The sequence below is a fragment of the Phallusia mammillata genome, chromosome 1 (genome assembly GCF_965637545.1).
Source record: "Phallusia mammillata chromosome 1, kaPhaMamm4.hap1.1, whole genome shotgun sequence".
In the NCBI taxonomy this organism is placed as follows: domain Eukaryota; kingdom Metazoa; phylum Chordata; class Ascidiacea; order Phlebobranchia; family Ascidiidae; genus Phallusia; species Phallusia mammillata.
In genome coordinates, this window is record NC_137252.1 from 23872105 (window position 1) to 23899210 (window position 27106).

Sequence of the window (27106 nt, forward strand, 5' to 3'; positions counted from 1 at the left end):
ATAGTTTGTACCTCATATAGCATGATTATGTCTGCAGACTTTTTTATCGTCCTCTTTAAACAGATAGCACCAAGATTTATCATAGTTATTTTGCAAAATGCATTATTTACAACTTTGTATGTGTGGGAGACCCATGAGTTTTTGGTTGCAGAAACAACTAAGGCTATGAAAGACAGTGGCTGATATGGGACCCAATTTAACCGATTATAAATAAAGTGTACGCAGTGTATGTGCAATGGCAATAGGTGCTGAGCCACTTTTCTAGTTTGAATGTCTTTTTATGTGCAGAGATGAATGTCGGCAAATTGTTTTTTATCTCTAATTACTCTTTATCCGCTACTTTAGATCAGGGCAACTCAAACCTTCTTGCTGTGCGAGCTGTGACCCCATTTTAAAACAGAAACTTCTACGCGACCCCTTGATGGGTATAGCCCAGGGGTGCACAACCTTTTAGCTGTGACGGCCGCGTCATAGATCCTTATTTCACCAACTTGTGTTTTAAAATTACTGATATACATATATATATATATATATATGTATATATATATATATATATATATACCATCTTAATGACGCCTAACAAGCCTAAATTAATTTCCAACTTGATCACACAAGTTGACAGTCTTAGCTTTTATGACGTCATAATCTATATTGTGACGCTTGTGGTATCTGCTTTTTCGCATTGTTTGCACAAAAGAGGTAGAGCTACTAACACGATATGTTTCAGGAGATTCAAAAGTGCTTAATTTTCGATAAGTGGCGTAAAGAGCTGAATTATTTATTTAGCGGCTAAAGAGGGGTTGGTTTGGGATGCAAGTTTTTGAAAATGTTACATTAGTAACTGGTTTTTTTGGCTAGTTTTATTGAATTTTAAATGCTAATACCTTACCCCGACCCTAATAGCCCTAACCGTTGGCATTAAATCGTCTCTGTGCAGCCACAAGGTTGTGCACCCCTGGTATAGCCTATACACGGGAATGATGTTTAAACACTAAATGTACGCACGTATACCATTTATTGTGACTGACATAACAACGCATAACTTTTCGCGACCCCAAAATTAAATTTTGCGACCCAAATCGGTGTCGCGACCCACAGTTTGAGAAGCCCTGCTTTAGATTACCCATAGTCTGTGTTAATATGGAGTGATACAAAAATAAATCTGTTGAATTTATGTTGACGTGATTTCTAAAGTACACCTAGGAAACCTATAAAAGTAAGTATAGGCTACTTCGAGGCAGTTATACTAATTATCAAGACGAGTACGACGAATGTTGTCAAAATACATATTTTTCGATTTTACTAATTATCTAGCAGTGGTTTCCAACTTTAACGATGTATTTCTCACCTAACAATTCATAACATTCTCATTTTTCCCAAATAGACTATAATAGTAGATGCTAAACCATACAAAAACATTGGGTATTTTATCAAGTGTCCATTTACGAACCACATCTATAATTAAAGTTAATTCCTCCTCTTGTGTTTTGAAACTCCTCCCCGGTGGGAAACTACTGGATTAGAGCGTTGTCAAGTAAAGTGAGCCTATAGAGATCATTTACGTTAAATATATACAATTAACTGCTGATGTGGAAACTGGTTGGGTACACACATATAAGTTTTTTTTCGCAAATTTCCCCTTATTTAGGCCTCATTAAAGTTTGTTTCATTATTTTAACGGAACACAAATAATTTTTTGCGTCAAACAGCACCAGGTTCATACAAACTACAACAAAACTACATAGGGAATATTCGCCTAACAATGCTAAATACGGTTATATCAATATACTTTTACGGATAGACATTGACCAATAATAGGGCAGCAATTTTTTTAAGTCGTTTTAAAAGTACGACTCCAGAACACCCCTTCTTCTGACGTCAGTGGTCCAGCAATGGAACCCTCCGCCAAGCGAATTGGCAAACCGTATGTCGACTGGTATTGCCTTAATTCCTGTAACGTACACGAAATTAAGCTTTTAAATGAAAGGAACTAATGCCGGTTTTAACGTCAGCATTTTTCCATTGTGCCTTTTACCGACATTAAACAATAGCCTACCACTAAGTCGTGCTGTTAACTATTTTAAAAACAAAACAAAACAATTTCTTACCGAGACTTTCAAACATTCTTATAGTGGGTATTTCGTGTTTACAGACCATAACTCTTCGCTCATCCAACATAAGAACGTTCATGCTCAACCATTTTGATGACATCCACATTGGATGATCTGTGTGCAAGTCATAGTTTTGACTCGAAATAAAAACAGCTATATCACAGCTATGTGGTCATGTTTACCATCAGGCACTATTGGTTTTGGGGCCTTTACCAGTTTCCAACCGGCTTTGTTGAACATCTCAGACTGAAACGCAAACAAAGAAGTGTTGAAAAACATGTTCGATACACAAGCTTAGTTAGTCTTGTGGTAACCACAACCACAACCAGTTCAACATAGAAATATGATCGTGCGGCATTTTGTGACGTTAAATACATAAAATATTCCTATACAATAATAGACACAAAGTTAGAAACAACCCACACCCTGAACATAGAACTCAATCATTATTCAAATCAAATTTGACCCGATAACCCGGTGTTCTTGCTGTTTTACGTAACTGTTCAACGTTGACAATGTGATGAATTCACTAAGCAAACAAACTTGACTTGATGACTCAATGCTCGGATTTAACACATTTTGGAATCTTTAACATATTGACCAACCTGCAAACATGGTATATCAGGATTGACAATCACAAGTCCCGGTCCAACAGCGTTGAAAGTAGCATCAATGTGCATTGGATTTGGATCTTTGAATTGTAATAAATGCACTTTATAGTCTGGTCCAAGATGGCGGGCCATCCATTCTATTCCAAACAAGTTTGTGACCTTTTAACAAATAAAGGTTAAGTTTAAGTAGACATGAAAAGTTTGTGAACGCAGTAGGTACGATTGAGTTCGTCGGGCACATATATTTATATTATACTTCATGATGTAAAACAGCCTAACCAAACTCTGACCTATTTACTCAGGGGTTACCGACCATTGCCTGCTTTTAACAGTGACTGTTCAAATTTACCGTGCCAAGACCGCGTATTAGCTACCTATAACATTGATCTTAACGGACCAAAGTCTAAAAACGTTGTCACTGTAATCTAACCACAAATATTCGCTATCAAGTTATATTGCTTCATAAAATTAGTCGATTGTAGTTCAACCACAGATAACCAAAAATACCACAGATAACAAAACACTTCAAACGCACGTTTCGCACCCTGCTAATTGTTATGAAGCAAAATATTCCAGTTTTAAATATAAAGATTGCGCTGATTCGTAAAATCCTAAAATTCATCAATGCATCCCATCATGCCTATATTCAGCTTCATAAAACTTTACTGGCTGCACGATATTTATTGATCGGTATAAATTTTATGTAACTATCCATAATATCTTTTTAAACGACATCGTACAACATTGTTAAAAATGTGATTGCGCAACATGTGAAGGAGCAAAGTCAACATTCATGACCTTAATGTTGCGTTAACAAATATTTGTTGTCACATTGTATGCGTAGTAAACCCGGTCACACTCCCGCTATATTTCACAAGCATTTGCAAAACGAATATTTCACAAGCATTAACATTGCAAAACGAACAAAATTGGTGCAATTTTGCCGTGATAATTGCTGTAATTCAAGTCTACGGACTTTGATACAGTTTTGCGAGTGACAGATGGTTAAACTGTGAGAACTTTGTAGTAAAAGAACTTACCAAAAGTGTCTTGTTACATCGTTGATTTCTCAAAAACATTAACCGAATAGGCAACCGCCTTAACAACCAACCAAAAAAAGAGATGTGTGGGAATTTTGCTCAATTTCTCACCAACCTGACTTTGCTGAGCGAAAATATCTTTTCCGCATCTCATGAAATCTGCTGCGTCAAAACAGGGTTCGAATTCAGTTGTGAGGTAACGGCCTTCGCTCAAAAGTTTGTAACGATGTTCCACATTCTCCACTGGGTAGTTCTAAAATAAACGACAAAAAATGTAAATACTGACCGTGTTTTTAAACTAACCTAGTGCAACGTTATGTGGAAAACGGACAAGCAACAGTAAATCTCGGTTAATCTGCGTCTTTGCCTAATTCAGTGGTTCCCAAACTTTTTCATATTTTTTTCAAAACGGTCCCTTTGCCATTATTTCGAGGGCTCGCGGTCCTTGAGCCAAAATGTGTATTTCATAAAAACGAAAGTTGATTGACAAATATTTTGGTCCAAACGGGTCTGGAATAACTGAACTGAGGTTTACTGATGTACTTAACTACAGAGCAAGCTGTGATAGGTTTATGTCTTATCTGATACAGCTTTGAAAAAAGTGAAACATATAGGTGATATGCCGACGCATAACCATTGTAGTCCCATTTGATGCTTACTTTAAAAAATAAAAATAAACTCAAAGTGTTAGGATTGATGACGCAGTATACGCGTCAAAGCTAATTTACCTAATTGCAGCCGATTAGCTAGGTTTAGATGTTTGTTTAACCGGATAAAACTCGGAAGTAGTTTTTTGCACACATTCATATGACACATCGCAGCTGACTTTTTGGCACAAACCACAGTCATCTAATACTATAATATATGCATTTGCTGTTTAAACTTTTTTTCTAATATATGTTATGCTTGATTTGCACTTAATTGGTATGAGCGAAATCTTGCTGTTTGTCTACTTCTAAAATTTTTAATGTCTCGAAACCCGCAATTTTGAATCAATCTTCAATAAATAATAATTACGAAATAATAAATGATTCTTTCTGCTTTTTCTCGCTTTTTGGTCAAAACGCGGCAAGTCTGGGAGTTATTATGCTGCTATTCGTCTATGATACCAGTACCCACAGGTGCTGGGAAAGATCAACTACACTAGAGCGTTTACAAAGGAGAAAAGGATTTTCTTAGGTTGGATAATCGGCTTTCACTGTTGACACCCAACAATGAACCACAGGAATACACGTGAGTGCGCATTCTAAAATGAATACTTTGTGCATTCTCCGTGTTAAATGGGTTGTCAGTTCTGCCCCACTGATCTGCTTCGTAATGCACGAACATGAGAGAACAAGGCCACTGCCGGCTTTTTAGTTAATAACTGGGTCCACGTGTATATTGAGTACTTCCCCTTTTTGATGTCGCAATTCCACATGGCAAAAGCAGCACGAAACAACATTCGCTTACCTGATCATATAACTCATCACTCATAAGAGGCTTAGGAGCAGTGGTCCATTTAGCCCCGGCTTGAAAATATTCTTTCATCAGTGACCGATAAGCGCGATATTCGAAAAACCTGGAACGCCAAGCCATTGGTGCCTCGATAATTTCTTCACCAATCACGATCAAGATATCTCGTGGCATAGCTGCGTGCGTACCTGCATATAAAGTGATGAATATAAATATCGAGCCACAGACAGTTTTCTGATTTACTAATATCTTTGTCAGTTTATCTTTTGACATATAGGGGTCCAATTAAAAGAGCACATAAAATCGCTTGTGAATTGTTATAGGCGCTTAGGTCTTAGGGTATATACTTAAAATACACAAGATTGTGACGTTGTTCTCATTATACCCTTTCTCCGTTTTTTTCATATTGACGCTTAAAAATTATTGTCATATAATAACCTTTGGATTTAAAATCTGGTGTTTCGTAGGCTTTGCTCCAATCTACTATGTCAGGACGCCTCACTGTGACGCCTTCGTGGCGTAACACATTGCACATTTCTTCGATTTGGGACACCGCTTTTTTCAGGTGCTCTTCTGGGAAAAATTGGCCCCCGAATTTTCGAAAAAACTCCCACTGCTGAGGACTTGTGATAGCCTGGAAACACAAAGGTGAAATACATTAATTTCAACGTGTCTTTCCAATCCACGCATAGCTATTCCAAAGGAGCCCGAAATCTAAACTTTATAATATGCATACATTGTCATACCTTCACTTCAGGGGTAAGTGAGGGTACGCACGCGTTGTCAGGACGACCGACGATCACCTCATCAAGTGGGTCCCACTCGTTGTAAGAACAGACTGGCGATTTTTTCTGTCGGTCAACCTGGAATATACGATAACTTTTGTTGTTTAGTTATTTGTATCGTGGGTTGTAACATGTTTTCCGCCGGTCATTTGCTTTATTAGTTGCATTCCGCTTGCGTTTAATTTAGCTATTGAATAAGATGTGCAAGGAGCCTCATTGTTCACAAACTACACAAAATGAGTGGTTCATGCAGTCAGGCAACCAAATCCTACCTGCCGCGAATACGGACATTTAAGATAGACATACTTATTGCCGACCGATCATTGATAAAAACCATACATTTGAACATACGACTTCTGTTCTTAAGTTTTAGGTTGGTAAAAATTGTATATAATGGACTTATACGCCCTGTTGCTTGACTTTTTTTAGACACTTCATGTGGAATCAATGGGCGACACTTAGCGTAACAGTTATGACGTCAAAAACAGTTAAGAGTGATTGCTGATAGTGTTTCATTAACAATATGGATAAACACCGTAACAATGGACATTAATCTGCTATTGACAGCTTCACATTGGATATTACGAGAAAAATCCTAAGCATGTATCAAAAAGCAGTAGTTAGCGAAATAATGACCACGTGGTGCAGCCGTCCACATAGAGAGGGGTGATAAAACATCTACCTTTGGTCCAACTGTATCTGCATGTCGTTTGCGTGTACCTTGAACCGCCACAACCAGCTTCGAGCGAGAGGCAATAACATTCTAGTAGAAAAAAAGAACTTTTAAAAATATATTTACTATTTTCCAGGAAGTCCACCGTCATAATTACATGCTTGTGTGGCTTTAGAACGGTGTTACGCAGGGGCGGCTCGTGCTAGGGTGCTGCGGAGGTGCAGCACCCCTGGATATTTTTACTTAATATTCCTACCACAATATTACAGATAACTTACATTATACTTATTTTTTTATTCTTTAGCAATATATAATAAGTATATTTTCCGCCTTGATCTTCATTTTTTCCTTTTAAATTTTATGGCATTATTATGTTATCTATGGTGGAACTGCAGCTCCAATTTCGTGACGTTCATGACGTTTAGCAGTTGTACGCAAGGGCAGTTGGAAAAGCTACGTGCCGGGCGAAATAGGCGACAGGGTGCTGCGGCTCGCGCAACTCTACAAATCACGTAGCGTGTGAACCGGCCTGTAGTTGTGTTGTCTGTTCCGGGTCTACTGTGCTCCAAAGCCAAACCCGTGTACTATATTTTTAAGTTCGGCATTGAGTATAGTTAAATAATTATTTTGCCATCTTTCAATTTATTTATTTGAAGTTAGACGTGACTTTTTAAGATGACTGTAGGTGGGCTTCAGTTTTTGCAGTTATCATTAAATTAAAAAGTGAAATGGTCATCTAACGCCTTGAAAAGTCACGAATAACCAGAGACTACTAAGCTCTTAAGCAGAGACTACACACTGCCCATTAAGCGACGACATAAATGGGGCGATATCTTTGCCAGTACGCAACGGATCAAACTAAAATTTGGTATGTAAGTTTGAATTAATTATTCTGATTTTTAGGTATTTTAATCTGATACTTATTAAACTTCATTTGTGTTTTTAAAATAATAATGTTCTCTGCAAGTATTAAGATCGGTTCCGCTTAAACGCGACCACTAAGATTTTAGCGTTTACATAGGAAAAGGATAGGAAAAAGTGGTGTTGTCGTCTGTTTTTTCGTGTTTACGTGAAGCGTAGGCTTTTAAATCGGATATTAATGGGTGTTAAACAAACTAGAACACTTTTTAAAATATATAAAGGTAAAACACTCATCCGGCCCATGGAAATACAGGCCCAAGATAGTGGTAGAAAGCGAGATTTCTGATATGACCACATGTGTTTAGTCAAAATTGGCTGTAGGTTAGTTTTAAGCTGTGCTGCAGGTTTTTGTCGACAGCTCTCTCCTATACTAAGAATGTATTGACTGAAATGCACTACCCCCAAACGATTTATTTGTCTTAATATTGTTGAACTGAACTTAAAAGAGCTGCAGTAAAACATTTCTTTTGAAACTAATGTTGTGGTAATTTTTTCTAGAATACAGTGACTTTAGAATGGTAATAAGTTGTTGATAGGCTCTGACTTATGAAGATGGAGTTGCGTCACCACAGCAACAACTCATCAAATGTGAAACCAAGACACAAGTTTATTGTTACTATTAAATCAGCAGTTTCTGTTATGTTTTGTAACAGACTTGATTTGTATGCACCTTGCTACTTCAAAGTTCAGAGATAGACAAAACAATACATTTGTTTACTAAGTGGTATTTGTATGAAGGCTTAACAGAGGAAGGTTTTAGCTGGTAGAGAAAATAAAATTACATGCAGATGCAGTGGTTGCTTGCCATATTACCACATGAACACAAATAAAAATGACTTTGACTCATGCAAATGAAAATGTCACAACTCAAAGATAAACAATAGATGAAATATATGACTGAACAATGTACAAAAAATCAAAAAAGTTAAAAAAAAAAAAAATCAAAAAAATCAAGTAGGCAGTTGATTTGAAAACAGTCCAGCCTTAATTGTATTTTAAATGCAATACCATAAAACTTGACAAATGCCTCAAAAATTAAATTGTAAAACTAATGGCAATATCGATTAAAATAATGCATGATACTGTATTTCCAGTTTCATCCTGATCAGCAAACTAGTATATCTGGGAGCAACACCTATGAGATTGGATAGTTTAAGCTGCAAAAACAACATCTAAAATAACTTAAAAATGTTAAATTGATTAAAAAACAACACAACTACCAGAACAAAAAGCGAAATGACAAAATTGATTGCATTTTAAATGTGTAAGGCCCTGGCATGGTCGTTATTTGATGATAACTGATTTTAAAATTTAGTGCCATTCCTTTGAGAACATATGCTGTTTCCTGTTTCATCCTGATAATCATCAAAATAATATATCTGGAATCAACACCTATGAGGTTGGTTAGTTTGAGCTGCTTGAATTGATATTAAAAAAAAACACAAGTACCAGAACAAAAGGCAAGATGATAAAATTTATTGCGTTTTAAATGTGTTGGGAATAGCATGGTCTTTAATTATATATGACAGATTTTAAAATTTAGTTACATTATTATGAGAACATTTGTAACTGCCAGCAATTCGTATTACATCTCTTTTCGCAAATATAATCTATAGATGTTGGCAATGGAGTTTTCGTCATACATGCACATCCGAAAATTTGGTAGCAAATTTCGTACATTCAATCGCCACCTATGCCGTTTTTTCCGCCTGCGGAAAGTTTCTTTCTTCAATATGTTTTCAGAAGTGGTCAAGTTGATGTACCAATCAATAAAATTTAATTCAAAAGCCTACGCTTCACGTAAACACGTAAACACGAAAAAACAGACGACAACACAACTTTTTCCTATCCGTTTCTATTGTAAACGCCGCCATCTTACTGGTCGCGTTCAAGCGAAACCGATGTTAATAAAAATCGCAATGTGCAGTCTCTGCTTAGTAGTCTCTGGAATAACCTTCATAATAAATAACTGAATTAAAAAGTTTTAAGACAAAATGGGATAAAACATATGCTGTTCCAAATATGTCATGCTGGAATAGGCAACATCAAGAAATACTCAGTTTTAGTTCTGAATGCTACCAAAGAAAAAAACAGCTCTGTGACTGTGAATTTAAATGCCTCACTGAAATTCAGGCAATATCAAATGCAGAACAAACAAATGCAGAAGCAACAGGAATTTTGAAATAACTGAGTGATGACAATTTCAAGTTTTGGTTTCTTAACACAGTGGTCGGCAACCGCCGGTCCGCGGCCCGGTACCGGTCCGCGAGGAGTTCGTTACCGGGCTGTATAACATTTCCTGTGGAACGGTTTAAAACATTTTGCTCATGTATCCCGGGAATGATAAACTAATTTAGGTGTTTTTATTGCTAAATATTTGTAGTTTTTTCAAGACCGGTCCGCGATAAAATTTCACTTTCAAAAACGGTCCGCGGTGCAAAAAAGGTTGCCGACCCCTGTCTTAACACACCATGTGGACAGTATTTGCAACCAAGTGCAATCATGTGTATTGATATGATGGACTGTTTCTCTAAACAGTAGCTGCTAAATTGCTTCACAGGAAGTGTTTTCTAAGAATGAACATTCTACAGAGGAGATAGTAGTGACCACCAAGCATATCCTATTGTTGACAAAGAAAGGCTAGTTACTGAAATAAAAATGTTTCTGTAGATCTGATGTTCATGATTACTTTGAAAATAATCTAGATCAGTGGTTCTTAACCGGGGTTCGATCGAACCCCAGGGGTTCGGCAACGCCGATTCAGGGGTTCGACGAAGGTCTTTTTGAAGTACAATACAAATACTCGTTTTTGTCAAAGTTTAGGGTCTATAGTTGCTAAAAACGGCAATTTGTATTTGGTCAATATTAAAACACTGGAAGGTTAAACTTAAGCAGGGCTGTTTTAAACTGCACTAAACAGTTTTTGTGATATTAAAAAGAGCATTGCGTTTGTGGTGTGCTAGACCACTGCCCGCCTTGTGGAAATTGTTTCCTGAATTGCATTGCTGTTGAGGGCAATTGGATGGGAACCTGCAGATCGTTCTGTGACGTCACTGTGTGCTCGCCAATTGTGTTTGCCAGGCCCTTCAAGGGTTTGACGTAGTCAAAAACTGTGACGTCACTGTGGGCTCGGCAATCGTGTTTGTCTGGCTCTTCAAGAGCTTGCCGCAGCCAATTAATTCGCGCCTGCAGGCCTGTTTTCTGACGTAATATTGTAAAGACAGTTTTGACGTAGTCAATTGCATCGACCAAGCGCTTCGGGGGGAATTTATTCATCGAATAACGTTTGTACAACTAGATTAAGTGATTGGACGAAAAAAAAAAGCCATGCGATACAATGGCGATATGTACAGCATGTTGAAAACACAAATGATACAATCGTTTGCTCAAAGTTCGTTGGGGATGCCCAGTCAAAAATTTTCTACACCTAACGCCCGGGTCATACTCGACCAACACTGGTTTATCTATCGTTTATGTCAGGATCGGCCGATTCATGCTTAACAGAGCATACGTCATATTTGTTTCTATGGGTCTTTTTCGCCATACTAGGGTTTAAAATGGAAAATGTGGTATAATTACACTTGGTGTTGATAAGATTAAGCAAGAAGTTGCTATACTTGGGTGCCGAGAGTGTGGCGCCACACCTGTTCGGTTCTGGATTAATGCGGTATCTGAAAGAATATTAAGCTATTGGTTGACAATGTTATTTTTGACACCAGGGCCCTCGAGAGCAAAAAATATATGCTGGGGAACGAAAAATTCTGGCCCCCCTCTCAACACTATAGTCATGTCTAGAATAGTTATTAGTTTATGCGCTGACGATCAAACATTCAATACGTTCATTCTGCAATCAGAACAAACAAAAGGAAGTTGACCAATGGATAATTGACACTCATTAAAAGGCTTGGTCAAGAACGTCAGACCTTAAGAGTTTTGAAAACCTAAAATTCCTAATTTTTACGGCATGCGCAAAGACCGTAATTTTGCAACATTCAAAAATTAATTTACTGTTTGCGAAATTTTTCTTGGAAGGACATGTGAAATTAATTTTACCTAGTCTTGTAGGATTTCAACGTACAAAAATAATAAGCCAGTGCGTAACACCACAGACAAAACTACAAGTGTTTTGATTGTTCGCGAACAATTGCGGTAACTTTGATCACTTGTGAAATCAATTGCAGAAAGATCTCTTGGCGGTTCGATAAAAAAAAATCGCCGGGCGAGTTTGGAAAGACTACGCTATGGCTTGTAAACTATACGGCACGCGCGAATCATTATTAAACTTATCCGGCCCGCTATGCAAAAAGTTTGGTGAGCCATGGCATTAATCAAGCGGCAACTGCAACACAATGCCAGTGAAACACAGTTTTTTTTCTGCAGCGACTTCGTTACGTGAAAATTAAGCAAAAATAACTACGAATCGCACAGTAAAGTTCTGATGTTGTTTGGGTGAAGCCAACTCAACATGTGGTAAAAAAAATATGTTTTGTTGTTGGTATACCGAGCCAAATCAAGTGTTTTCCCAGCTGATACTCAAGTCGGACAATTTGTTGAAAACAAGGTATAACTGCCTTGGTGGTAATTTTCACATACGTACATATAGGCCAATTAAAAATGCTAACATGAAGGCAGACAGCAAAGTAAACGTCTCCACACACATACGACCGTTGCTTTACGAACCTTAGCAAATATGGTCCAAAGAAGTACCTCGCTTGTTAAAAAAACTGTGACCAAACTAAATACGTGTAACAGGTACTATACCGTCCAGAAAACTTACCAGCACTATGTAGTCAGCACAAATGTGCACTTAACACCATACCTTATGTTGTTCAAATTACAAGATGTATGTCAATTCACACCACAACTTATACGACTTATAAGCTTACTGCAATAAATGTTACCGTTGACATTGCTAACCCTCACCAAACAACGAACAACTGCGGCACAAAAAATAGGAACATCAAAAAAAGATCTCGCTACAATTCGCACATGTACCGACTAACAATCATAAAACTTGTTGCATAGCGTGATTTGCACTACTTACAAATCAAACTCCATATTCGGTAATCAGCATCAACATTTTTCAGTTTCAAAACAATTTTGAAAGAACATACACATTTGACCCTCTAATTTTTAACCTAATAATTATGGGCCTCCAATACTCTCATGGGCGGCGCACCGGCTGCACCTCCCTCTTGTGGGGCCTGATTGACACCATTTTCACCGATAGTTTTGAGGCAATTCGTACGACGACTTGAAGTGGTGAACATTTAAAAATGAAAGTAATGCATTTTATGTACCATCATTATCTTTTCGTACCTTTAGCGAGCCTGAAGTCGACGTGGCGGTTCGTTAGCGCCTAATCTTTGACAACTCAGGGCGTCAATAACATAGATATTACACATATCACGAATTATGTCAACTGTCAAGTAAGCGTAGTCAAACTCAAATTGCACCACACTTGCGCAATCATTTGACCTATGAACTTTATGAAACGTTGTCTGTCGTGATTGGTAAATGCCAATCTTGAACGTTTTGAATCCGGACTAAAAGCAAACACGTGTTGCTTGGCGGCGGGAAAGTTTTAATCAAGGAGGTTTACGAGTGTACGACGACTATATTGTTTATTTTAGATCTGACTAAAAAAACGTGGGTTAATGAAGCCACCAAAAACGGGTACAGCGTACAAAACTTTTAGCAATTTAACTCAGAAATGGAGAAGGAAGCAATCGTCGAAGAAAAGAAAACTGCAAGCAGCAGCTCTTATAATTGAAAAAGAGACCCAGAATATGAATGATTCTGAACGACACAGTGAGTGTGAAGGCATGTGTAGTTCAACCATTTCAATAACATTAATGTCCGGCTCTGATTCTGCACCTGTTTTACAGCCAACAGAGACAATGCCAGTGGCAATACCAAACCAAGCTTTACAAATGCAATTCATCACTGGGCTATAACGGAACCCAATGTACCAAAAATGGCAGTATCTCGACTACTCAAAGTTACCCTTTCATAAAGAATTGCCATCAAGTTTTAACACTTTGCTGCCATATCCAAAGCTTTGCTATGAAAATATGTTGGGTGGTGCTTATGTACATTTTAACGTTTGGAAAGATAATCTTAAATCATTTTTGATCAGGCGAGCGGCATCAACATGTGAAACAAAGTACTACTTATTATTCAATAATAATGAGTCACCAAATTTTAAAGTTTGTCCAATACTTATGTCAATTTTAAATGTCAATATGAAACCACTCTGTGCAGGAATTTACTGCACATACAAATCTTCAATTTGAGAGATGACAGACCCGAGTGTGTTTTTTTCGATTCACTACTAAATGACATAAAAGATTTGCAAAGCAATCCAATTTGCAGCGATACTTACAAACTTGGAAATTCAGGAATGTATGTTTGTGATGCTCCAGCTCGTTCCAGTCTGAAACTAATCAAGTCTCACACTTGCTACCACAGCTGTGAAAGGTGAATATTTCGACAATCGGTTGTGCAAGTTGAAAACAGATGAGCCAAGTCGAACTGATGATGACTTTTTGCATCAATATGATTGTAACCACCACATTGGTACTTCAGTTCTGACGTGTGGAAATGGTTACAGGCTTTGTACTAGATTATATGCACTCGACATGTTTAGGAGTAATGCGGCGATTGTTAATCTGGTGGAGAGGAGTTCCAACTTCAAGCAAAGCTTTCATCAACAGCTGTAATGTTGATCAGTGGGAATGAGATACAAAGAATTTATACCCCTTGAGTTTAACAGAAATCTGAGGCCTTTATCTGATTTACTTTACTGGAAAGCAACCGAATTTAGATTATTTGTGCTGTAAGTAGGAATAGTTTTTTTCCATCCTCTCTAGTGAACGATGCTGTCATTTTTTGGGATTTTCTGTAACTATATGAGATATTTATTATCTGTCAACTTTAAAAGACAGGAATTAAATTTAAGTGCTAAAAGATTTTGTTCGTAAGTGTGCACATATTTATGGTAAATCATTTGTCAGTTATATTGCTTAATTCATTTGATAAATTCTTTCGTTCGACTGGTGTATTGCTAGACAAAATACTAGTTGTTCAAGAACTTGTATTTTAGCTGACGTTTCGCCCACCAGAACGATAGGGCTTCTTCAGAGCAATGAATGAATAATACAGCGGGCACAGAGGCGAAAATGAACAAAAACAGCGGGATACGATGAAAAATAATTACATTAGGACAAAGGCTTTCCGTGAAGAGTTGCGTGCGCTAGAAAATGACAGGCCACTAATGAAAAAATGACAACTAATGTCCGATATTTGATGGGGAAGTCGAACGTAAAATGTCGTGGAAAACTGGGCTCAGGCTTTTGCCATCGTTACGATTTAAAACATTTGAATTAGAATTTATGAGGCAACTTTCGAAGACCAATCTTTTCGACCAATTCGGTTCTTGTTTCAAAATTTGGGCATCGTTCCAATTAAAGCGGTGATCACATTCCAAAACATGTTCGCATAAGGCGGACTTGTTGACGTCCAAGTTTCTGACTGCCACTTTGTGTTCCTTGAGGCGTGAATTTAGATTTCGCTTAGTTTGGCCAATGTATACCATATTACAATCACGACAAGGGACCTGGTAAACAACTCCTGTACGATGTTGTGGTATAGTGGCATCTTTAGGTTTTGGTAGCAACTGTCCAATTGTTTTAAGAGGTGTCATTGCCACCTTTACTCCAGCGTCGTTCAAGATTCGTTTGAGGCGCTCCGATACACCCTGGACGTATGGTAGGCAAGTGAACGATTTAAACTGTCTGTTTTGCGAGGTGGTTGTGTTACGTGTCATGTGGTGCAAGTTACGTGGGAAACCGTTATTCCCTAACACGCGTGCAATGTTCTTGCATTCGTGTTTGCGAATAGCCATATCCCTGATGTGTGTCTTGGCTCTGTTGTAAAGTGTTTTGGCGACCGTAAGCTTTTGGTGCCGAGGATGGTGAGATGTGTAATTTAGGTATCGATCAGTGTTCGTGGGCTTCTTGTAGATGTTAGTGGTGAGCGTTTGGTCTGGCTGCCTGGTGACAGACACATCCAAAAACGCAATAGTGTCGTGTTTTTTGTTTTCCATTGTGAATGCTATTGTTGGTGATATGGTGTTCAGGTGTGCGTGATATACGTGGACCATGTTTTTATCGATAACAACGTATGTGTCATCCACGTATCTAAGCCATAGACGTGGTGGTGTGTGAAAAGTTGTAAGTGCCTTTTGCTCGATGTGTTCTATGGTGAGATTAGCGAGAATTGCTGAAATAGGTGAGCCCATCGGTGTGCCAAAGATTTGTTTGTATATTGTGTCTTTGTAAGTAAAAACAGTTGCGTTAAGGCAAATCTGTAATGCTGTTCCTATGTGTGAAAGGTCAAGTCCGGTGCGTTCGTGTAGTGTTGTGTCTTGTTTAAGTTTGTCCAGGGTGATCGAGAGCGCCAAATCAGTAGGTACGGATGTAAACAAACTGACAACATCAAAGGAAACTTGACATTCGCCCGGTTTAATGTTAAAATCAGAAATGGTTTCCAAAAAGTCCAAGGAGATTCATTTGTCTGATGATTACAAAAGATATGGTTCTCTAGAAAACATCAACCTAACCCTAAAAACTTTTCTAACTTTTTGTTGGATTTACCCATTTTGCACCCCTTTAACCCCGAAATATTTGGTTTTAGATTTTCCAGTCCCTTAGGTCAGAAATGCAAGCCCGTGATATGTACTAAAAGGTAACATTTGAAGAAAAAAAATGTTTGCAGTGGGTTACTCATTTAGTGTTCAAAATTTTGGCTCAATGGCCAAATGGTTACCATTACAGCCCATATGTGTACACTGGAAAGCCCAAGGGAGAAATTTACTGGTTTACAATTACTGGTTTACGCTATAGCGGCGATTTAATGCGTAGAGATCGATGCTTAAACGGGCGTTTTACCGAGCAGTCTTTTTGATGATTAGATCAGAGCTGTAACGCTATGTGGTTTTATTAAGTTAGCACGCGTATTTTCAGCTTATGCGAAAGTTTTGCATCTTAGAAGTGATTTAGGCCGTATTTTGTACTTTTCAGGCAAACGTTGTTTCGCAAAGAGTAAATTAATTTTTGAATGTTGCAAAGTTATAAGTACGATTTGGCAAACCAAAAATTACGGTCACTGGCGCATGCCGTAAAAATTAGGAATTTTAGGTATTCAAAACTCTTAAGGTCTGACGTTCTTGACCAAGCCTTTCAATGAGTGTCAATTATCCATTGGCCAACTTCCTTTTGTTTGTTCTGATTGCAGAATGAACGTATTGAATGTTTGATCATCAGCGCATAAACCAATAACTATTCTAGACATGACTATAGTGTTGAGAGGGGGGCCAGAATTTTTCGTTCCCCAGCATATATTTTTTGCTCTCGAGGGCCCTGGTGTCAAAAATAACATTGTCAACCAATAGCTTAATATTCTTTCAGATACCGCATTAATCCAGAACCGAACAGGTGTGGCGCCACACTCTCGGCACCCAAGTATAGCAACTTCTTGCTTAATCTTATCAACACCAAGTGTAATTATACCACATTTTCCATTTTAAACCCTAGTATGGCGAAAAAGACCCATAGAAACAAATATGACGTATGCTCTGTTAAGCATGAATCGGCCGATCCTGACATAAACGATAGATAAACCAGTGTTGGTCGAGTATGACCCGGGCGTTAGGTGTAGAAATTTTTTGACTGGGCATCCCCAACGAACTTTGAGCAAACAATTGTATCATTTGTGTTTTCAGCATGCTGTACATATCGCCATTTTATCGCATGGCTTTGTTTATTTTTTCGTCCAATCACTTAATCTAGTTGTACAAACGTTATTCGATGAATAAATTCCCCCCGAAGCGCTTGGTCGATGCAATTGACTACGTCAAAACTGTCTTTACAATATTACGTCAGAAAACAGGTTTGCAGGCGCGAATTAATTGGCTGCGCCTAGCTTTTGAAGAGCCAGACAAACACGTTCGCCGAGCCCACAGTGACGTCACAGTTTTTGACTACGTCAAACCCTTGAAGGGCCTGGCAAACACAACTGGCGAGCACACAGTGACGTCACAGAACGATCTGCAGGTTCCCATCCAATTGCCCTCAATAGCAATGCAATTCAGGAAACAATTTCCACAAGCGCGGGCAGTGGTCTAGCACACCACACATAACCATATGTGTCAGACTTTTTGTACGCCTATTGTGTGCCAACAATTGCGAACAAAACAGGTACCACAAGCATCACAATATAGATTAGGACATCATAAACAGTTAAAACTGATCACCTCGCTGTGCAGCTCAATCTGTGCACCGAGCTAGAAATTAATCTGGGCATTTTGGGCGATATTAGATAAATACATGATATAAACCAATTATTTTAAAACAAAAATAAGCAGGTAAATGACGGCCGCTGGTGATCATAAGAATTTGCGATGCGGCCGTCCTAGCAAAATGGTTGTGCACCCCTGCACTAAGGTTTTATTTTCTTTTTTTGACGTAACAAAGAGCATTGTTCGCGTTGTTCGTAAGCAAAAACACAACGAAGTTTTGTTGGCAGCAAAAACTTATTACTTCATCTGTTTCATGTTTGTGTACAGATGCTAAAAATACAATGCTTCATTTTGGTAAAAACCAAAAATTGCCGGAATTAAAGCAATCATGAAACAAGTTGCTTGTACTATTATGTCAGAATTTAACAAAATGAAAAACAGTAACTGGTGCCACTACGGTTGAACGAAAACTAATTCTGACCCGCCAAACAAAATGGGTTAAAAACCTAGGATGTAAATTTGGGGTTCGCCAAAAGGCTGAAGAATATCGTAGGGGTTCGGCCGTTATAAAAAGGTTAAGAACCACTGAGTTAGGGTTATTTAACCATCTATAGCAGGGGTCCCCAAACTACGGCCCGCGGGCCGGATCCGGCCCGCGAGGTCATTTTATCCGGCCCGCGACCACATTTTTTGGTTTGCTGAACCGTATTGATAAGATTGTAACATTCAAAAATTAATCTGGTCCTTGCAAAAGTTTTCCTGTCGCGATTTGTAAAAATGATATAACCCAGTTTCATAGTATAATAAAGCCCAGGATTAATCCAAAGCCAGTATGTTACGTCACAGACAAGACTACAAGTGTCAATTGTGCGCAAACAATTGCCTTGTTTTGTTAGTTGTGACGTAATATAAAAGCATTGCTCTTAAGATGGGACGAGCTATACAATTTAACAGTCGCATCACCAGATTTTAAATGGGATTTAATTGTAGAAAGACCATATCTTGGCGCCCTTATAAAAATCGCCCCGCGGGCTAAGTTTGGAAGGACGGCGCTAAGACATGTAAACTATGCGGCCCGAGCGAATCATTTTTAAACTTATCCGGCCCGCAGTGAAAAAAGTTTGGTGACCCCTGATCTATAGGATTACGTTCATTACCCTCTAAACTTAGGGTTAGAATCTAAACTTAGGGTCATTACCGTCTAAACCAGGCCTGGGCATTTTACGGCCCGCGGGCCACATCCGGCCCGTTGGCTGTCCCTGTCTGGCCCGCGTGAGGTTTTAGTAAATTAAAACATCAATCCAATATAAAGGTCTATTCATGCTATGCATGAAATACGGCAATTTTGCTGTTATTTTGAATAGCCATTTGTTACATATAATTACGTAGTGATGCACGTGAGCATGCGAACAGCTACGTGTGATGCTGGTCAAAATCGTAATAAAACACAAGTTGTTCAACCCATTGTTGCGCGATGAAGCCTATATACCTTTTTTGCACTGCGGACCGGTTTGAAACAAAAATTTATATCACGGACAAGCCTTTGAAAACCACAAATAATCAGTACTGAAAACTAATGACAATTATTCCAACTTTCATTCAAAAGCAACCTTGAGCAATTTTATGCGGCCCGGTAACAAACTCCTTACGGACCGGCACCGGGCCGCGGACCAGTGGTTGCCGACCACTGCCCTAAAGGACCGCGGATCCTAGTTTGAGAACGGCTGCGTTAGCCATTTTTGGAATCCAAACACTTCTATTCCGGAATAAATTTGGAATATTCGGAAGTCACACGGACGGCGACACGAGAAAACGTTAGATACGGTACTCTGATCCTTGTCAATTACCTTTCTATGTTCCGTTTAGTTAAGTTTATTAGTCTAAGCTCACTACTCTTACTATCCATGAAACAATAAGCACATATATCAGGGGTCGCTAACCTTTACCACTCTAAAAATCATTCGGGCCAATTGGTACATTAATTTCATAGTATACATATATATGTATATATTTTTCTCAAATTCCTGACTTTTAAGTACATTTTAACATTTCTCCCTGACGCAGATTTTAACACCAAATTCCCTGACATGTCAGGGAAAATCCTGACGTATGGCAACCCTACATTAAATACACAAATAAAAATCCGCGTCTCAAGAAAACACAGCATTTGATGCTACATTGGAACGTGGGAAATTTCATTTGCTTTAACTGTGTACCTAATATGCAAGGAACCAACTGACAACAAAAAGTCAAATGTCGTGAGACATAAAAAACGTTTTTACAGTGGGATTTTATTTCAAATTTGAAAAGGTCTTTGTGGCTTCCATTGTCCGAATGGTTTTTTGAGTGCTAAAGGTTGGCGACCCCTGATATATGTGCTTATTGTTTTAAGGATAGTGAGAGTAGTGAGCTTAGCCTAATAAACTTGACTAAACAGAAGCCTAAGCAGAAAGTTAATTGACAAGGATCAGAGTATCGTATCTAACGTTTTCTAGTGTCGTCGTCCGTGTGATTTTCGAATATTCTAAATTTATTCCGGAATAGAAGTGTTTAGATCACAAAAAAGGGTAACGCAGTGGTTCTCAAACTGGCGTCCGCAGTCCTTCAGTTAGGGCATTTTGCGGCAACTGCGAAAAGGTGAAAGTAATTCTATATTCTAATTATTTGGCGTCAGTTTGTGCAACTCAATAAGTTTAAATCAAAGTGAAAGTGAGAATCGGCCGTCTCTATTGCTAAACAACAGGCTTTAGTGCATGACAACTAACAAAAATGCAATTGTTCGCGCACAATTGTAATGCTTTTGTCTTGTCTGTGATGTCAGATTTGGATCATTGTTATGCGGAATTTTGCATAACTAGCTAAAATTCTGCAATCAACTTTCGTTTTTCTAAAATACACATTCAAGCTTACGCACCGCGAGCCCTCGAAATAATGCAAAGGGACCGTTCAGAAAAAATAACGAAAAAGTTTGAGAAAATCTGGGTTAACGCAACCGAGATAAATTTTGTGAGGGATTGTGTGTCATAAAATATGGCAACCCTATCACGTTAATAATTGTACCCAACGGAACGTATATCGACGTATAATCTGTACATGCATACAAGTTTTGAACCCCCAAAATATTAAAAAGTTTAAGTGTAGAAACAATACCGGTATAAAAAAAATGTTAGCCGCCGATTATAAAGCCGCACAAACGGCAGGCAAAAAAACAATATAAGTCGCGACTTACAATCAAGTAAATACGGTACACTGTAAAAAAAACTCGTAAATTTTACTGGAAAAACATACGTAATCTTTTACGGTCTCGAAACGTAAGTTTTTTTTACGTCCACGTGACCGTAATTCAAGCATGTTCTGATATGGATGAATGCGTTATCCAATCAGATTCGCTCAAAATGTAGACTGCATCTATGCGCGACCGCGGAGGTTCTGTGTGAGCGTAGGTTGCTGCTGGCAGATGCACATCGTGTTACTTTTTTAGAGTTAATGTTAGGTTTTATTTTGTACGGTGTTTACAGTTGCTGTATACAGAGAGAGGTGCAGATGTTTGTTTTTTTGACAAAACGGTAAATCTGTTTTGATTAAAGCTAAAAACTTCTGTAATGGACTCAAGTTTAGTGTGTAGTGTAGAAATATGTGGGAAAGGTTTTGATTGCCTGAAAGAACCTATAAAACATACGAAGCATTATATACGACAAGGTTATGAAATTCAATGTCCTGTCGATAAATGCTCAAAGACGTACAATATCATATCCTCTTACATCACGCTTGTCTTGCTGTTATAGCAACTTGCATTGTATTGGCCGCCATGATACAAGTCTCAATGATTCAAGCTTTGGCAGTCAAATTCATTTTGTTATAATTAAACAAATTGCTCATGCTTATTCACATTATGGTGTTTACAAATTGGATCATTTTCAACGTTTTGATTTATTATGTGTTTGTATTGATTATTTTTGAGAATTCCTATAACTGTGTACAACATTGGAGTTTATGAGTGTTTTTGTCGACTTTCGATATGTTCAGGGTTTTAAACTTTTGTTTCTAACAGAAAATGGAGGAATACTTAAAAAAAAACATTGCCAGAACTGGTAACCAATGAACAAAACTTAAATTATGTTTGAACCATTTAAGCAACCTGGGTGTTATTACCACTGATGATTTTCAGCATTTGGAACTGGATGATTTGCTTGTCCAGTTTACACTGGTGCAAGCAAGAAAATTGCTTAAAACTTCCTTGGTGAATCAGGGTAAGTAAAAATGCTTCCTAAAGCTAATTTGTTTAATGATTAAATATTGATGTGCTTTATAGAATCTTCAAGTTCAGGTACAGAGCCACTGCTGACCTCGGATACTGACAATGACAGCAGCATAAATGATGGTGTTCAGTGGATACATGAGTACAGAGTACCTTGGGAAAAATGTTCCAGGGCTTTAATGAATGTTCTTCAAGAAAATCGAGTACCCAATGCCATTTTGAGAAAAGAACTTATTCATGTAATAATTGATAAAGTTATGCAGGTGAAGACATTACAAATGATACAAAATAAGTCTACTTTTCATGCAGTCCAAACAGTAGCGCAGTTTAGTTTTTTCCATATGTGTATTTGTTGACATTTGTGCAAACATTTCAGTTTACGGAGAGGCCAGGAAGAAAAAACCTTGAGCGCATTGCTTATTTGGTTGTTTCCAAATATCCAACATCATTCAGAGATGTTATTGGAGGCATTCCTATGGTGATGGCCACAACTCAATTGCAAACCAGCTGTACTACAGATGGGAAAATGTGATACGCAAAAAAAAGAAAACTGCAGCATTTATCTGATGTCCAAAGTTCTGCAAGTAAAATTTTGAAAACTCCTTATGGTGTCAAAAATTGGTTGGTTCCAAACAAAACCCAAAACCAAACTTCTTTGCAAAATTGGTTATTGGAAGAGTTTAAAAGAGCAAAACCTGAATGGGATATGCAACATACCAAAAACCTCATGAAGCAAACTTACTTCATGCAACGGGAATTAATTAATAAAAACTCCCCTGTCCAAATGGTGCTGACACAATGGCCATTTTTGACAGAGGCCGAGTTTTTACTTTCTCATTTTGGGAAGCTATTGGAAAAAGACCACATAGAACATCTGCCATCAACCATTGCTCATCGCAGCATGGAGGTGTATAGGTGAGCAAAGTGGAATTATTGCACTTTTGGGTTCTCATCTAACTTGTTGAATCTTGCTTCAGGTCACTAAAATTAAATGCTCGACCAAGTGTGGAAACAGTGCTAAAATCCATTAAGCACCAATGCTCCCAATTTGAAAATAACGATGCAAAGTCATCTGAAGTGGTAAGCCTTCTGGCTGCTTTTTTTAAGGAAGAAGGCAAGACCATTCTCAAATGTTTCAAGGTAAGTGCTGCATTTTTTGATGACAGTGCACAGTTCACTTCTAACAAAAATGCACTTTGTGTCTAGGATGAGTATCAGTTAAGCACTATTATAGAAGAAAACGAAACTACTCCTTATGTTATAGCAATTGGTGAGTTTGCAATATACATTCTTATATGTATGTGTATGTTTTAAGTACAAACATTTTTATTCTAGGGGACATGCCAGCCATTGCCAAACATTTTAAGGTCATTGTTGAAAAAAACATAGTAACTTCTTGCAGTGACCTGTTTCTTGCATTGTCATGCTGTATTGCCACCTACTTCATATTCAATATTGAGTATCCAAAAAGTGCATTGGCAACTTTGGAGTTCATGCAAAGGTTAGTGTGGACTATGTTTATGTTCTTTTGTTTGTGTACAAAACATTAGTACAAAAAAGCCGTAAGTCTGTTGGGTCAGGTAGTGCATTTTTTTCTTTTTAAACTTAAGGGCATGTTGGTTTTAACCACAGGTTTTGATTTGATTGTGATTTATTAGGTTTTTAGAATTTTTTATGTTAATTGAAAAAAAAAACATTGCATAGTTTGATTTTATGTGTAAAATCTATTGTTTATTCAAATAAAATTGTAATGATTGTTATGTTTTTTGTATGTATAGGTATTTTGTGGAAATCAATGCACCCGGAAGCAAAACCTCTAAAAAAAGGAAAAGTTGTGGGATACATCCAAAAGTTTTGCAATTAAGCAACATTATGCAGGCATACAAGCAATAATATTCTGCCTTTTTGCAACAATAAAACACAGTTCTTTGAAGCGTGTTGTATTGCAATTTGCAATGCAGTAGAATTGACAAACTTGTCAGTAAAAAAAACTGCCAGGACTTTTCCCTGTAGATTTAACAGCAGGTTATTCAGTGAATTTAACTGGCCAGGTTCCGTAAAAATTACGTGTACAGACATGTAAAACAAAAGAAAATAACTGGGGAATGCACGTATATATTTACTTGGGTTTCCACAGTAAAATCTACAAAAAGTGCCGTAAAAAAAGCTGCCAGAAGTTTTCCCAGTAAATTTTTTAACAGTGTAGGCTACCTACTGTATTATGTGACAATAACATATAACAGTCCTAATATTGATATTTAGTTCCTTAGTATTTTCCACAAACTTACATGCTAATAAAATGCTTGGGTCGCGAGAATTTAGAGCATTTTTTTAGGGTCGCGTTAAAAAGTATTAGCGGACCCCTGCAGCTGTTAGTGGACATTGTTATAACCGGTTAGTTTTAAATGTTGTCCAACTGAAATACGTTTCGACTCATTTATTACTATTTTGTTTTGTATATTGAGTTTTTGTTCTATATATTGTTGTGTTTTACCATATTTACAACCGCTTCGTTTCAAGTCTGTGTCACGTGTGTTTTTGTGCCACAGTATTACTGAACGTTATTGAGTTTGGCCAATCGCCATGCAAGTAAACAAAATTCCCAAATGATACCGTCTGCTCGTTACACTCGTGTACATTAATGCGTAACGAAAATTGCGTCACAATGGAGTTGCTAATTAAGATGTTGTTATTCAACACAAAACAATGGCTGGAAATTTATAAATGTGGCTTTTCTATATATTGCCAACTTATATATGTTCAATAAAGGCTAAAATTTGGAGCAGCACCCGCAGAAATTTTAGGCATGAGCTGCCACTGGTGTTATAACAAACTTTCAACGGTTTCCTGACTGTCTGTGAAAAGACGTCATGCAATTTGCCGTCAAGGAAGCCGGTCCATTCCTTGGCCAACGGAGAACTAGAAATCTCTGTGACTTAAACGTTACCAAAGCTTCAAATTTTCGTGAAAGATTTGGTTTCGGCCGAATTGCGCAATAACAAGAAATTAGTAGACTTAAAGGGTGGTAAAAGCACAACAGATGTATTGGCGCACGCTTACGGGAGGAGGGGAAACGCCGCAGCCCCGGGTTACACGCCAACAACCACGTGATAAAATTTTTTACCTGTAACGTACTAATATTAAGTTTTATGTTTGGCAGTTGGTTACTAGCAACGAACCGTTGGAATTCGAATGGCCCTTTTGGCATCTTGGCCAACGCCCTAAATAATGTTTGTCCACTAACGGTTTATTACTTATTGCAGTAACGGTCTTTTGTTCCCTTGGTAACTCAAAGTCATAGGCACCGAGTAGGCGCTGGCGGGCCACCTTGGGTTTTTAAAGCACGGTGGCGGCCACCGTGGATATTTCGGTTAGTTTGTAGCGGTATCGTACGAAATATCGTCAAATCTGAAGAAAATTGGGAAATATTTTGTATTTAAACAATCGTGCTGGCGATGCAGCCACAAAACATGGTGCTTTAAAACTGCAACCTGTTTTGGTATACACTTTACGCCCTACCGGAGTTGAGCAGGCTTTTATGTTGGTTATATCCAATCTTATCTTATGTTTGTTTTTTCAACGTTCAATTTTTTATTTTTGTTTAAGGATCTAGTACAGTTTTCTGCAAACGGTGCGTCGTATCTAATGGCAGATATGCCGCGGTGTGTATGTTACACAAAATCATTTTTAAAATTCGCATTTTAAACATAATAAAAATGGTTTAGATTACGCACACACACGCATAAATTGTCAAGTTAGACCAGAAAGTTTCATGTGACATGCAACACCTCACCCAACTCTGACGTTAAGTATGCTTTAATGTAAACAGGCGGAAATAACCATACATTTACATGTACAGCACTGCAAAACCCACCTGTCTGGCTTGTATTTGGATAACTGAGCCGTACGTCAATAATGCACGCTTCATTCTTCAACGTTGTTAGTATCAATTACTAAAAAATACCTAGCCAACAAATCTGGACCTGAATAAGTAAGATTGAACTATAGTTTTTTGTACCAATCTTTTATTTTGAATATCGTAAGACCAATATTGCCGAATAGTTTAGGCTCCAGCTAAAACCTGATTTTATTTTGATACTTGCCAAATGAAGGTTAAGTGATTCATGTAGACGGTCTATGAGTAAGCATGATGAGAATCACATTGGCTGGCAGGAATGCTCTGTCATTTGTCGGTCCATTTATCCTAACCTTCAACCGTTCTGCAACCAAAGCTTTTCCCACTTATATACCACGCGGCAAAACGAAGAAAAATGCACAGAATCTGTATTGTGTTACTTGCCCCTGCAGTACCGCCAAGCGAATGGAAAGTTTTACGCAGTTTGGCTTGGTATGGCAATTCAGTAAGTAGGTCCACACGGCGAGGCTGAGGACAAGCGAAGCCCGCGGCACTATTTCACTCATACGCCAAATTACACAACGTTTGTATGAGCAGCATTTTACACCAACTCGCCTGCTGGGTGTGTAAAGGTTACATTCAAAACTAGAAGAGTGGCTGAGCAAATTTTATTGTTGCATTTACACTATAACCTATTCTAAAACATTAATATATTTCCTATGCTGATTTTGTATTGGGTCGCATATTAGCCATCGTCTTTTATAACCTTAGTCGTTTCGGCAAGCAAAAACTCATGGGTCCCCACACATGCAAAGTTGTAGATAATGCATTTCAAGAGATAACCATGTGAAAGTTTAGTGTTGTAATGTAAAACACAGTGATCGGCACTGGGCTTAAATAATAATACTATGTAGAAAACAAACTATAAAATTAGATTCATCCCAGATATTGTTTGAAGTATGTCCTATTTAACATTTTAAAAAACTGACCCATTTCAGGGGGCTAGTAGGGTAACTACTGCAAATTTGACACATAAACTAAAGAAATATAAAACCACAATGACTCAATCAATAGTACTGCAAAATTTCAGCCCAAT

General features: G+C 37.9%; 3 protein-coding genes and 1 long non-coding RNA gene across 4 annotated transcripts; 2 read left to right on the top strand and 2 right to left on the bottom strand.

The window, feature by feature from the left end:
• Positions 1-998: 998 nt before the first annotated feature.
• LOC145207512 (glycine amidinotransferase, mitochondrial-like) lies at positions 999-26132 on the bottom strand. Its single transcript, XM_080078687.1, has 10 exons — positions 26029-26132; positions 6685-6765; positions 5964-6080; positions 5656-5851; positions 5215-5405; positions 3878-4015; positions 2717-2881; positions 2294-2357; positions 2109-2225; positions 999-1951 (listed from the first exon to the last, which is right to left on the bottom strand). The coding sequence occupies exons 1-10, from the start codon at positions 26080-26082 to the stop codon at positions 1842-1844; spliced, it is 1233 nt and encodes a 410-aa protein (XP_079934813.1). The 5' UTR covers positions 26083-26132; the 3' UTR covers positions 999-1841.
• On the bottom strand, positions 14888-15898 carry LOC145237327 (uncharacterized). The gene has a single exon (XM_080100139.1). The coding sequence runs from the start codon at positions 15896-15898 to the stop codon at positions 14888-14890; it is 1011 nt and encodes a 336-aa protein (XP_079956265.1).
• On the top strand, positions 21979-22952 carry LOC145207437 (uncharacterized). The gene is made up of 3 exons (XR_013853979.1): positions 21979-22146; positions 22209-22417; positions 22531-22952. It is a non-coding gene; the product is annotated as an uncharacterized LOC145207437 (long non-coding RNA).
• On the top strand, positions 23000-24721 carry LOC145203759 (uncharacterized). Its single transcript, XM_080076062.1, has 5 exons — positions 23000-23069; positions 23132-23294; positions 23361-23424; positions 23490-23655; positions 23933-24721. Exons 1-5 carry the CDS (start codon positions 23056-23058, stop codon positions 24045-24047), a joined length of 522 nt encoding a protein of 173 aa, XP_079932188.1. The 5' UTR covers positions 23000-23055; the 3' UTR covers positions 24048-24721.
• Positions 26133-27106: the final 974 nt, after the last annotated feature.

Coding starts and splice junctions, on each gene's coding strand:
- LOC145237327 (XM_080100139.1), bottom strand. CDS start 15,898: ATGGGCTCACCTATTTCAGCAATTCTCGCTAATCTCACCATAGAACAC.
- LOC145203759 (XM_080076062.1), top strand. Junction 23,295..23,360: donor CCATTCTCAAATGTTTCAAG/GTAAGTGCTGCA, acceptor CTTTGTGTCTAG/GATGAGTATCAGTTAAGCAC. Junction 23,425..23,489: donor TCCTTATGTTATAGCAATTG/GTGAGTTTGCAA, acceptor TTTTTATTCTAG/GGGACATGCCAGCCATTGCC.
- LOC145207512 (XM_080078687.1), bottom strand. CDS start 26,082: ATGAAGCGTGCATTATTGACGTACGGCTCAGTTATCCAAATACAAGCC. Junction 5,406..5,655: donor ACCAGATTTTAAATCCAAAG/GTTATTATATGA, acceptor CTTTATATGCAG/GTACGCACGCAGCTATGCCA. Junction 2,882..3,877: donor TTTTCGCTCAGCAAAGTCAG/GTTGGTGAGAAA, acceptor ATTTGTTAAAAG/GTCACAAACTTGTTTGGAAT.